The sequence below is a fragment of the Neolamprologus brichardi genome, chromosome 3 (genome assembly GCF_056152115.1).
Source record: "Neolamprologus brichardi isolate AB-2024 chromosome 3, ASM5615211v1, whole genome shotgun sequence".
Classification (NCBI taxonomy): domain Eukaryota; kingdom Metazoa; phylum Chordata; class Actinopteri; order Cichliformes; family Cichlidae; genus Neolamprologus; species Neolamprologus brichardi.
The window spans coordinates 27927708-27941757 of NC_142106.1; the positions used below are offsets into that span (position 1 = coordinate 27927708).

At 37.1% G+C, this 14050-nt stretch overlaps 1 protein-coding gene across 2 annotated transcripts in view; it reads right to left on the reverse strand.

The window, feature by feature from the left end:
- Positions 1-865: 865 nt before the first annotated feature.
- The window catches only part of LOC148104118 (macrophage mannose receptor 1-like), a 126430-nt gene continuing 113245 nt past the window's right edge, over positions 866-14050 (reverse strand). Inside the window, exons 1-6 of one of the 2 annotated variants that reach the window (XM_087839273.1) lie at positions 5006-5033; positions 4495-4563; positions 2898-3242; positions 1856-2182; positions 1550-1641; positions 866-1069 (exon numbers count right to left, since the gene is read on the reverse strand). In XM_087839273.1, coding sequence (XP_087695399.1) covers positions 866-1069; positions 1550-1641; positions 1856-2182; positions 2898-3242; positions 4495-4563; positions 5006-5033 — 1065 coding nt within the window. Of the gene's footprint in view, positions 1070-1549; positions 1642-1855; positions 2183-2897; positions 3243-4494; positions 4564-5005; positions 5034-14050 lie in introns of those variants that run through there. The other variant, XM_087839272.1, reaches the window with a different exon arrangement.

The following is a 14050-nucleotide window of genomic DNA, read 5'->3' on the forward strand; positions in this document are numbered from 1 at the left end:
ATCCATCTTCAACATCAGTTGTCCAAAATATCCACTAACTCTCCTATGTACATGTCTTGCTTCTCTAACTTTGTCTTAAAAATGCTCAACCCTAGCCATCCCTCTGATACACTCACTCACTTTATAACATGTTATAAAAGATATGACAAATGCAGTATCCAGTGCAAGTCGACTTTGCATGCTGTGGTTGGATTGACTTCTCAATATTTATCTTCCTGTAAGTGTCATCTAAGACTTGCATCATCAGACAAGTCTGAGAATAACTTTAGATATCTAAAAAAACAAAACAACAAAGAAAACATATACATATATGTTTTTAATTAAGAGAGGTGGCTGTCTGGATTCATTAGCAAGGTAATAGAGCAGTCTGGTTACAACTATAAATATTTTTTTTGACTGACTGGAAGAAGCAAACTTTTTATTATACATTTTTTGTAAAGCTGATCTTTGAAAAATGTGTCTTCCAGTGCTTTGGACATTGCCGTTTAAGTGCTTTATTTTGCAAAGTTAGACAGTGATTTGAATTTGAATTCAAATTAATGCAATATTTAATATTTTATTACATAATAACTATTTCCCATCTATAGTTACAATATTATGACCAAAAATCTTAAGGGGGAAATTGGAGACAAGATCCAGTGTTTGTAAGAAGTTTACTCTGCTTAATAACTTAGGTTAGAATATACATCAGCTGTTATGAACTACACAAGTATAGGGTAAATAAATTTGCTGGGGAAAGCAACAATCTTTAAATAATCTGTTTCCATCCATCAGCTCTACAAACCACTATAACCACTAATGTTGCAGTAAAACGACATTGGCACTTCTGCACTCAGCATCCTGTAAAGAGAGGAAAAAAACCTTTTCACTGATTGTTTGTTTGTTCTTTTACTAAATTACTTTGCACAAAATGATTGGTATGTTTCAAATTAAGGTTAGCATGATATATGCTCCCTGTAGGGAGGCCTCTCGTACCCGCGTTCTCAGTGGTGTTCAACTGAGGTTGAAATACACGTTCATATTTAAGTTGGACATCAGTCACCCCTTGATCTCTCAGGATTGTTTCCAACTAAAAGAAAAATACGATCAAAGAAAATAATTGTTTGACATACTCTCCAGATTTAGCACACAGCTTCATACCTGTCTGTGTAACATTAAGATAACTATAATAATTAAACCATTTTTAAATCATCAGTTGGACTTTGAGGAGATACTTAAGTGTTGAATTTAAATATTTTTATTTAGTTTCTATTACTTTCAAAAACAAACAGACCATAGTGTATTATGTATAAAAATAGAATTGACAGTCTTGCTAGACAGCAAGATCTCAGGGATGAGTTCATGATGTCATAAATAACAGAGTGCTTCAGATGTGCTTCACTGAAAATATTACTCTTATTATATTTTTGACTCTACTCAAGACTTTTTGCATACTGGTATTATTTTTTTCTGTAGGTAGTTTTTGGTTGATGTTCTGTTTACTGTAATTTTATGAACTCTTGCAGTATAACCAGTTTCCCCTGGTGGACCCTTGAAGCTATTTTTGTACCTTCTGTAGGAATAGACTGGAAGTAGTAGAGTCAGTGAGATCCACATCAGACTGCACCTTCATCTTTATGACCATCTTCTTTAGCTTGAGACCTGCAGAATACAAACACAGAAATATAATCTCAGCCATTATTTAGACTGTCTTGATGCATGCTCTTAAATCCAGGAAAGGAAGAAGAAAGCTGTTGTGTTGATTGCGATCCTTATTATGAATATTATTATTTTTCTATCCGAGTTTTGACACCTAATTAAAAACATCACATTTTTCTAGGAACTCCTTTATTACTTTTGTATTTCAGGAACTTACCTCCTTGACACATGAATGTTGCTTTCTGGTTACAGTCAGCTGGTACCCAGCGTCCCTGCTGTGATCCTTCCACAGAAACACAGTTTCCACTATAACTTCCGCCTCTTTGCCAGTACCTGAAGGAGGTCTTTGTTCCATCTGACCAGTACCAGGAATCTTTAAACAGACCGAACCACACTGAGTTGAAAAATGCACCAGTCGCTAAATTTTCCTGTTCTGTATGCACACATGCCAGATCAGTGTGCTTCTGTCTGCACAGATCTTGACTGTTCTGCCAGGTTTGTCCCTGTGTGTAATAGACGTAGTTCTTACTGCCATCCTGCTGAACTAAAAACAAATAACAGATAAGTAAAATGGAGTTAGACATCTTTTTTTCTGCCAAGAAAAGTAGAAATCAGGTAAGAGATTTAGAGTCGGATTTATGATCAGCAAGGCCATGACGTTTGTTCATATAAATACTGATGGAAAACTTAGGCTTGCTTTGTTACGTCAAAAAAAATCACATTGGATAACAACCAGAACTTTCCTTATAAATCGAATGAATTGAATACATATAAGCAGGACATTGTGTTATAGACACAGAATTAGAACTTTAATGACTTCTTTTTAAGAAAAGTATCAGTTTTTGCACAATGAGATGTTAAAACAAATACTAGTATTCATTTTGAAGTTAGTAGAATTGGTCTTAAAGTTCTTAAAGACTTTCTCTTCAGTGTGATTTGTTTAATTATTATTATTTGTGTGTGTGTGTGTGTGTGTGTGTGTGTGTGTGTGGGGGGGGGTTATATTAAAACAAGGCCCTCAATTGTTTTGATTGTGTAAAGTACGTATTCATATATATGTATACATTTAAAAGAACCACGCCTATGCCATTATTTTGTGTGCCACTCAGATGAAGACTTCCTGTCTAGTTTAAGATATAAGCATTATAAATTCATGATCAAATAATTCATATTAAACTCCTATAAGTTTTGCTAACTTTGATAACTGTGTGTAATTACATCAGTTTACATTTACAAAAATCACTGTGTCATTTACTCACTTTCATAACACACATAAGCCATGGCAAATTCACATGACGCGTCATTCCAGAGGCCGTTATCATACATCTCTCCACATGACTCATTGCCTCCAGAGTTGTTTGGTTCATCAGGGCTCCATTGGGTGAAGCTCGCTATACCGCTGCCATCAGACCAAAGCCACCTGTTGATCTGTCCATTGTAGAGTCCAATCCATGATGATGTCACGTTACTGCCCAGTGTGTTGATCAGCCGGTTTTCATCATCCATGTTATTTATGGTTGCTAAGTCAGTGTACTTTAATCTGCAGAAGCTCTGAGCCTCATACCAGGTCAGGGATTTATTGATGAAGTGATACTGCTGATGTACTAAAAAAAAAAAAAAAAACCCCAACAGGTTAACCTTTCATTCTTCAATGAAAACAGACAAACTGCATCAACAACGAGCCTCAAGTTTGTCAAGCATAACTACAAACCTGACTATTCTAATTAAACCTACCAACAGGAATACACAATAAACATATGCTTTGTGTCTCGTCCTATAACTGGTTTCATTTCATAATACCGTTTTTTCAGTCTGTTCAAATAACCTTGTCTCAGCATTGTTTCATTCAATTTGTGTGTGTGTGTGTGTGTGTGTGTGTGTTTAAATGTTTAGAGGGTACCCAGTTTTAAGAGATGAAAATAAGGAGTTTGTAATGGTCAAAGGTTTAAGCATTTAAAAGTTGGGGTACTGTGTTTGCAAATGCTAACAAATGTTCCTTTAATTAAAAAAAGAATACATGATTTCATTTTATACTTACTACTGAAATTATCTTAAATGCATTTTTCAAAATTATAATTTAAGGTGATTTTTAACATCCATACATCCTCATATTTCATAGGAAGGGCGGGTTACACTCTGGACAGGTTGCTGCTCCATCACAAAGAGCCAAGAGCTAATGAGTCATGCAAATGGGTTTAAATCTGGTACTAGCAAGATGTACCTAATAAAGTCAGCGCATGGCCTGCACATATATCCCGATCTGTTATTGAGAATTTGTTCTCCAACCTGGATGAGTGCAGTCTAGAATTGTAAAATATTTATTGGTTGTGGCAAATCTGATGAAAATGCTAACCTAGTGTGTCTCAGGACACACTAGGTTAGCAAACATATCAGCAAATAATGCTGGCTAATCATTTAGTTCACTGTGTCCTCTTAGCTTGAAATAAAAAAAAGAAATTTTTGGGTTTAACTAATCTTACTACTTTTATCCACCTCTAATTTTACTATTTCACTTTTTGATGATTCATAGCTCAGTCATGTTTTACATGCTTTTCATTCTGTGACGAAAACCCCATCACAATAATTCTCAAAAGTGTAAAAATAAATATAGTAGTAATAAAATAATCACTTGTAAACTCACAGACTTCTTACACATGGAACTAATTTAAATTTGTTACAATTTCCATTTAACTATGATAATGTATTGATAGAGTGTCATTACAAATCACCCAATAATCTCCATGATTACATGTGCAATACAATTGTAACGAAATCCAGTTGACTTTATCAATGATCAAAAATGTGCTTTAAAAAAACAAAACACTGATTAGGTTGCTGAGGTGCATGCTTACTTACCTGTTATACTGGAACCTGCTGAAAGCAGTGCAATTCTGGTGGTGGTCATCAAATGCATTATGAAAATTCCTGCAACAAAAAAAAAGTAGAATGACTAGAACTGATCGACTAAACTAAACTAAACTAAACTAAACTAAACTAAACTAAACTAAACTAAGCTAAACTAAAAATCTCTGTGACTAGGTGCCACTGCTTCTTTCAACCCAGAAAAGATGCTTCCAGGATTGCAGCATTTGAATGCCTATAGAGCCATCTTAGTGTTTGTTTCAAAAATCTTTCAATCATAATATTTTCAGTATAGTATTCAATGCAGTTTTTCAACTCCTTCACCAAATGCTTTTTAAACAAAAACAACAAACATCATTAATGTAATAATGCAAATGTTGGGTGTTTTTCTCTTGTAATGAGTTTTTAAGAGTAGAACTGGAACATAGTTAAACATTTTTTACTTTTTTTTATTATCATTCTTCAAAATAATTTACAAAAATGAGTTTTCACTGCTTGGACGTACCTGCACAAATGACAGTTTTATGACCCATAGCTTAGAAGAAATAGTCTGGAAAGAAAAGAAGCAAAACAGCAACCTTAAACTCAATTTTCTAAACTACAGCATATCCATTTACAATTTAAAACTAAATTTCATAACCAGTAACAACAAGTACCAAGAAGTAAAGAAAGGTAATATTTGATTTATAAAAATAATTTATAATCAGAGACATACCTGAGTACATCCCTGATATAGTCCACCAATTTGTTTTGTTTCTAAAGCTTCCTGTAAATCTGAAGGTCTTTTTATTTACACACTATGCAAAGCATTTATGAAGACACTGAAACATATTTGATTACAGGTGTGCCATAAGATATTTAAAGAGCCAGTCACAGTCTTCAGGCAAGTCTAACTAGAACTATTAAGAACATCAAATTTTAATATTGTGCTGTTTGTAATCATTAAGTGATATATGATTAAGTATCTGTTGATACTTAATCATATTCAGTATCAGCAGATATATATATATATATATATATATATATATATATACACGGTGGTTAGCACTGTTGCATGGAGTCACCAGACTCTGGACTGTGACAAATCCTGTGCTCAGTTTCTCATGTGGAGATGGTTTTTTGGTTTTAGACTGCAACAGGTCCCCGTATTGGAAACAGATCTTTGTCTCCATAACATACTGATTGCCCGAACACCTACACACTCACACACACACTGGGGTCTTTCTACCTCCACTGGTGAGCAATTGAACAGCACTGTAGAGAATTACTGTAGTTGACACTGCGCTAGTGACATTAAATATATAACTACTGTGCCAAAAAGTCTATTATATTTCAATATGACATGATAACAATTCATTTCTATGCCAAAACTAACCAAAAGCCCAGAACAGGCTTCATAATATCTTTGATTTTTGACCTTGTTTTCATCATATCCATTCTTATTTATTATTAGCATCATCAATACCTGCATCATTATTACTTTATATCTTTACACATTGTGAGAAGAATTCAGTTTAGTTCAGTCAGTTCTAAGAAATGCTACACCAGCAGTGCAGTGTATTAAATAGTTAAAATGTGTTGAGCTTAAAGTTCACTGGGCTTGACTTCAGAAAAGTACACATGAATCCCCACAGTTCACTGGTAATTAAAAATATTAACCCATAGAAGAGTGGAATCTGTAATATGCCTTGGGTTAGATCCAGACTGAAATTTACATTTTTCCCCAGCTACAAGGTTTTCTCACTGCCAAGTTTTCTTCCAAATTCAATAAGATGCACATGTACTCTAATCCACGAAGAGTCATCCTGCAAATGTAGACATATGTTGCATATTTATATTCAGTATTTCTGTATAAAAAGAACCCTGAACCGTTATGTGTACACCATAGAAGAGAAAAGGACAGGCAGACAACAAACTGCACATAAGCATTTCAGTGATTTATTAATGGCACAGAAGCTTACAATCACAAGGAACCAGAACAATAGTTTACAAGTTTTACAAGTTTGTATAAGGGGCAAAGGTCACAGGCAGGCTTGACTGTGCAGAAAATTGCAGTTAGCATGACCTAAATCACTGGTTTGTGGAACTGAGACTTCACCTGAGCATTTGTCATTCTTATCTCCTATACTCATTTGCAACTACTGTGTGGCTATGAAACAGACCATTATTAACTAAATGAACTTCATTTTGCTTGAGATAAGAAAAGAAACAAACTATAAAGACCATAAAATAATGTACAATTTATGTAGGAGGAGAGCAGGGTGCCATGATTTACGAGGTGAATCATAATTGATATGCTATTTTATCAACACTGACCTTCTAAAGATGACCACTAAATGACTGTAAGTTTGGATTTTCATGATAATTGGTTACACTGCTTTCAAGTGCTTTGTGGCTGTTTTTCTTTTTTTTTGGGGGGGGGGGGGGGGGGGGGACTATCTTGAGACTGTCTCACGACTCATCGAGTGACGCTACTGGCCAGCCAATTGGTGGCATGCAGTTTGACTACGTCACATTTTAGTATCTGCTTGGATTGCTTGTAGCCACGGGTACTAAAAAGTACCTGGTACCTATGACCTAATGCAAAACACTGAAAACCATTGCAAACCGTGCCAAGTTGATCTGAGTAGGTACTAACAGAAAAAAAAAAGGCAGGCTGTGGGAAACTCAAACTTTATCTGGCGGGTAATGACAATCCAAAACGTGAAATATAAGGTACAAAAGACACTGAAAACCAAGACCTACAGAAATCTAAACTGAGAATTAATACTTGTGGAGCGCACATGTGCAGGGAAAGACAAACAGTGGTAGCCCTTTTCTATCAGTACCTACTTGTGTCAGCTTGACACGGCTTTTAGGGTTTTCTGTTAGGTGATAGTACTTGGTAACAGTTACTTTTTTACTTGACTGGGGTTCCAAGCGAGCCACTGGATTTAAGAAACCCTCTGACATGGCCTGTTCCAGCTCCCAAAAGAGACCTGCAGTCTCCACTTCAGACCTGCAGCTGAAGATGAGGCACTGAAATGGTTTATATGAGAAACAGAGAAAAGTCACCAGGGCTTTTTAGTCACTAACTAATGTTACTGTTACTGTACTTATTATTATTATTATGATTGTTATACTGTAAGAGAATCAGGCCGGACTCTTCTTAAGCTCCATTATAGAGCTATACTTAACTTTCAGATTGCGGGTTTCTTGTGGTTCCTAGAGTATTTCAGGTCCCTCTTCTGTGGAACCAACTCCCAGTTTGCATTCAGGAGACAGACACCCTTTCTACTTTTAAGATTAGGCTTTACTTTTTGATAAAGCATACAGTTAGGGCTGCATCAGGTGGCTCTGAGTCCTCTCTTAGTTATGCTGCATTATGCCCAGAAATGATTCATTCTTAGTTTACCCTGCTTGGTTTCAGCTGCCATCATATCTAATAGAGTCACTAACACATAACTGTGAAAGAATTAAAAGGCTTAAAGGCTTAAGGAAATGCCACTATGCTTAGTTATCTGTGTTATGTGATCTTTTCTTGGCTGCAGAACATCCTGGCAATACCAAGAAGGAATTTGAATATGGCTGCAGTCCACTACAGGAGGTTGTTTGAATGGAAAATCATCCTTATTTGCTTTGTCTCAAACCCTACAAAAAAAAAAAAGAAGAAAAAAGACGACAACAACAACAAAAAACCACACTCTATTTATTACATATTATGTTAGTATTACATAACAACAAAACAAAAACAAGCCTTAAAAACAGTTACTTAAAAATGAGATATGTAGACCTGTAAATAATATATATAAACTTGTAAAGATCCAAACTAAATATTATTGAATGTGCAAAGTGAAATCCACCTTTCTATTAGAACTTTGTATGTAATTACAGTCACTTGAGGGATGACTCAGAACTTTTGTCACTCGACATTGTGCATCTACTTTACATATATGACATCACAGATGTTCTCCTGTTGCAAATCAGATAGTTCTGAAGAAGTGAACTGAAGAAGCTTCTCGTATGAGAGGTGAAACATCTTCAAGCAACTTAAAGAAGTCCAGACAATTTTCTTTGCAAGCTCCTTTGACTAATATGCATTAACTTGGCAACAGTGGGGCGGTAGAAAGTCACTTTTTTCAAGAAAACCCCCCCCCCACCAGCTCAACCAGGCTCAACAAGGGGCAGCCATCTGAGTCGGGGTGATGGGAGGACAATGGGAGGAGCCAGGTGTATACAAGTATACCCACCCCTGCTCACTGCCTCTGACTGAGGGCAACTCAGGAACTGAATCCGGCACCCCTTCCCTTGGTTCCTAAGCACAAGCCATGCATTGAGGCTTGACCACATCTAGCTAGTATTTCTCATACTCACACACTAGATCATTTCCTTCCCCACCAGAGAGGTGACATTCCAAGTCACAAGAGCTAGTTTCAACAAACACCAGGGCCTCCATCCTTGAATGCCACCACAACACACACTGCACAGGTGTTGGCGAGCCCACAACAGCGCTTAGATTTTGTGGGCCACTTAAAAGTAACCCCCCCCCCCCCCCCCCCCCCCCCCACACACACATACACACACACACTTGTGTCTGACTCCCTCCAGTGGTGAACAATGAGACAGCACTGTAGTTGGTAAATATTTTACCACTGTACCAAAGTCAATTAGATTTCAATATAACATCATATCAGTTCATTTCTGTGCTTAAACTATGCAACAACCCAGAACATCATTTTTTTTTATGCCCACGTCATATTCGTTGTTAGTATCATCAGTACCTACATTATTAGTATTGTATATCCTTACACAACTACAAGAAGAATTTGGTTTTCACTCAAATCTAAGAAATAACACAATAACACTGCAGGGTATTAAATGAATGCAATGCAGAGGTTAGGGTTGAGTGGGGTCGTCTTCACAAATGCACAAATTAAATTCCCTTTTTATTCTGATGAAAATTTTTTGTTAATGAAAAACAGCGCAGAGACAAATCAATGCAATGCATTAAGTTTTGCAGCTAAAAGATTTTGAGAGATTTCGGAGATTCCTTCCAAATGTCATAACACAGGACAGTTACATGCATATCATTTCTTCCGCATTGCACCACTCACTACTGCATATGTGCTGTAATTCATTGAGAATCTTCCTGCAGATGTAGATATGTTGCACATTTATCCACAGTATTTCTGTATAAATCTTCTAGCCACACTGAATAAGTGTGGCTAGGGGGGACGCTCTCATAGGGTTTAAAATCTGGGACTCTTCAGGAATTGCTCTTAGAACTGAAGAAGCTTCGGGGATAATAATAATGTATACTTTATTGATCCCCGTGGGGAAATTCTTCTCTGCTTTTAACCCATTCACTCAGTGAAGCAGTGGGCTGCCACTGGGCGCGCAGCGAGCAGTGTGCAGGGACGGTACCTTGCTCAGGGGTACCTCAGGATAGCTATTCAGGGGAACTGAACCCCTGAGCTTCCGATCACAGGGGCAGAACTTTACCTACTGAGTTATCCCTGCCCTGAACCTAAAGAAGTCCTGACATTTTCATTCCAAGACATATTCCCATAGAAGTTGATTATCTTGTTAATATGGTTACATCATCACTGAAAATGGCTCTGGAAGTGATGGCTCCTTAGAAAGAGAAAACCTCAAGTCAGAAATACTTGACTCCCTGGTATAACTCTCAAACACCTTAAAGCATAAACTTGAGAGAAAATATTATTTCACCATTTTAGAACATCTTGATTTATCCATGAAAAATAGTTTGTTGTTGTTTGTTGAAGAAAATGAGAACCATCCCAGATTTTCCTTCAGCACTGTAGCAAGGCTAGCAAAGAGCCAGCGCTCAGCTGAACTATCTGTTGAGTATTCCTTTAATGACTGACTTCATGAATTTCCTAATAAATGAAAGGTTAACAATTAGAGGAAAAAATTACTCACAATCATCTTACATAATAGAGACAGTGTCATTATGTATAGCTAGTTTCAATACTGTTGATATTTATTTAGAGTCCTGTCTTATTGATCCTTCTGAACTTCAATAATCAACTCAATCAATTTGACTTCCTCCTCCATCTTTTAGTTCCCATGCCTTTACGACTGTTCAAATTATCCTATTATTAATTAACCCTTAAACTTCAAATATGATCAATCTATCTCTATTAATAGGCTACATACCACAGGCCTTTAAGGTGGCAATAATCTGACCGTTTAAAAAGTCATCACTTGACAAAGCCAAGTGATGACTCAAGACTTTTTTTTATCTTAAAAAGTCTTGAAAGACTAGTTTTAAACCCGCTAACTGATCATCTGCAGATGAATAGTTTATATGAAGAGTTTTAGTCAGGTTTCAGAGCTTATCACAGTACTGAAAAGTCTTTAGTGAAGGTTACAAATGATCTGGAGCTGGAATCTATCCCAGCAACATGGGTTAAGAGGCAGGGTACTCCCAGGACAGGTCGCCAGTCCGATGCAGTATTAACATAGAGTGATACAAAACCATTCGCACTCCCATTCACCCCTATGAGCAATTTAGAATCTCAAATTAACCCAGCTCCACTAACTGCATGACTTTGGACTGTGGGAGAAGGCTGGAATACCCGGAGAGAACCCATGACCAGTAAGAGCAAGATCCTAATTAATGCTCATAAACACAGCTGAGTCATGAGCATCAGCTGTGCAAATACAATGATGTTGTGTGCCATGCTTCTCTAATATATTTGTTGCTATTATCAGGCAAAAAGACTTTACATTACTAGATAGTTTTTAGCACTAAATCTTTATCCTAAAATTGCAGGTGAAACCACCCAGCTGTGTTCGCCATGAAAATGACCACCACCCATTTTCATTTGAGCATTCCACCCCAAAAGTGGCTCAAAAAAGTTTTCCAGGTAAAAGCAATGTTTAATCCTTTAAAGCCTAAGGCATGAAATAATTGTTTAAGGTCTCAAGTACGATGTGTTACGTGTCGTGACTAGGATTACAATCATATTTGTTACATCTGGCATTGTTTTTCACATGATGGATGTTGCATAATGCAAATTGAATCAATGTGGCAAGAAGATTTTATTATCTTATAAAATTCTGCACTATTTTTTTTATTGCATACTTTGTCAGCAGATTTCCCCAGGCTTAAATAAAAGTATAAAAAGTGCAAACGTTTTATATCTTTTACATCATATAATCCATCCATCCATTCAGTTCCACTTATCCTTTTTCAGGGTCGCGGGGGGCGCTGGAGCCTATCCCAGCTGTCATAGGGCGAGAGGCGGGGTACACCCTGGACAGGTTGCCAGTCTGTCGCAGGGCCAACACACAGGGACAGACAACCATTCGCGCTCACATTCACTCGCACATTCACACCTAATGGCAATTTGGATTTTCCAATTAACCTATCCCCACAAGCTGCATGTCTTTGGACGGTGGGAGGAAGCCGGAGTACCCGGAGAGAACCCACGCAAACACGGGGAGAACATGCAAACTCCACACAGAAAGACCCCGGCCTGATGTTGGAATTGAACTCAGGACCTTCTTGCTGTGCGGCAACAGTGCTAACCACCGTGCCACTGTGCTGCCCCATCATCATATAATCCCTCACAATTAAAATGAAGTGAATTTCAGTGTAAAGAAATGTGACCAAAGTTAGATCACATTTCACCAAAAAGAAACGTGCATTCAGAGTGTTGCCTGCTTTCAAAGTAAATTCATCGTTAAAAGTGGGTGTGTTTGGAAATCATGTGCCACGGGTTTTACAAGGCACTTCAGTGCCATAAATATACTGAACAAAGAGACGTGTTTGTCACTCAGAAGCTTTTGCCTGGCAACAGATGGTCAGTACCTACAGGTAGGAGTACACTTTGAATGTTTTCTTACTTTTAATTCTTTTAATGATGATAAATGTATTTGGATGACATCTGTGAAAAGTAAACATTTTGCAGTTTCATCACTTGTAATCAGTAATAATTTTTTTCATTTCTTTACACAGTGCAATGAAAATTGGACAATGAACATAATGCATTGTGTGAAGATAAAAAAGAAAAACATGTTGAACGTGTTTTGTTAATTTCTAAAAAATATGTGTTGAGGTGATTTTAATATTTTTGCTGTGGATAACTTTTAGTTTTCCCGATTTCAATGAAGCATTGAGCAGAGATATTGCAGTCTTCAGCAAGTTGTTTTATAGGCTAATTTGCAAAAACAAATATGTCGAATTCAGGTATGACAGCAAATACATTAAAAGTAGTACAATAGGCACTGAGAAAAAAAAAATGTCAGAATTTAATCTTTAAATGGTGACATTGTGTCCAAGTGGCATCATGGATGACCCAAGCTGTATAGTTATATTTACCATTGTTTTAAACATAAAATAATTCCTCTTATGAATTTGTCAATCTGCATTGTAACACTTTTAACATGAAATGTCTGACCGGTGTGGAAAAGATTATAGAAAGTTATGTGTGGTCATGTAACATTTTTTTTTAAATAGAAAAAAAATTCTCTTTTACTTTGTCTCCTCCATTAGGTCCATACAACTAGTTAATACCATCACACAATGGGGAACACCAGAGCAGGTGTTTATGAAGACCACAATTTTGCTGGAGGAATTCTTCTGTCCACCTCTCTGCTGGGCATGGTTACCTATATCTGCGTTTTCTTTTATCAGCGCAGGCTCATTAAGCACATCCGCTGTCCTCTTACCTATATGATCTGCGTGGATATTGTAAATTTTTTCATGGGAATAAGTGTAGGAAGTAGATATGTTGAGTCTATCTCCGACTGTGGAATCTCTTGCAGTTCTTCATGGCTTTCAGTCACATGGGCGTTGACCAGATTATATGGAGTGATTTTACATCTCCTGACCTCTGCTTGGTGCCTGCATTGCTTTATTCATCCAAAAAGCGAATCCAAACAGTGCTATTTTTTAACAGTAATTTCCATTTTGATCTGTGTTTTGTCCCCTGTTTATGCATTTGTAAAACAGGTGGCCATCTACGTTTTGGGAGTTATCACCATTGGGTTGGCTTTGGGTGTCATTATAAACTTTAGATTATCAGCTGCATCTCCTGCACCTGCCAAAGAGAAGAAACTGATCACGGCACTCGCCATGTATATTTTCTTGGTTGTTTTCCTCCCCAGTTTTATTCTTGAGTGCCTATTCAACATCATCGGCACCTCTGACAGTAAAATGATTTATGAGAATGTTCTCTTCTTCACAAACCTTCAGCTAATTTTCAATGGCCTCCTGTGTTTCTTAATCATGAAGTTGTCTGCTGGTGTAGAAGAAGAAGAGGAAGAAGAAGAAGAGCAGCAACAACCACAACAACTGTTGCAACTACAACAGAAACAACAGTGGCAACAGCCACTACATGATCAGTCGCAACAACCACACAGTCAATGGCCTCAGTGGCAACAACCTCAAAAACGTCAGTGGCAACAACCACAACATCAGCAGGAGCAACCAGAACAACGTCAGTGGCAACAACCACAACAACAGGGCTGGAGACGTGATGCTTCTATATTTACTATACATAATGGACAAAACTCACATTAAATTTCTGCACCAGACTTA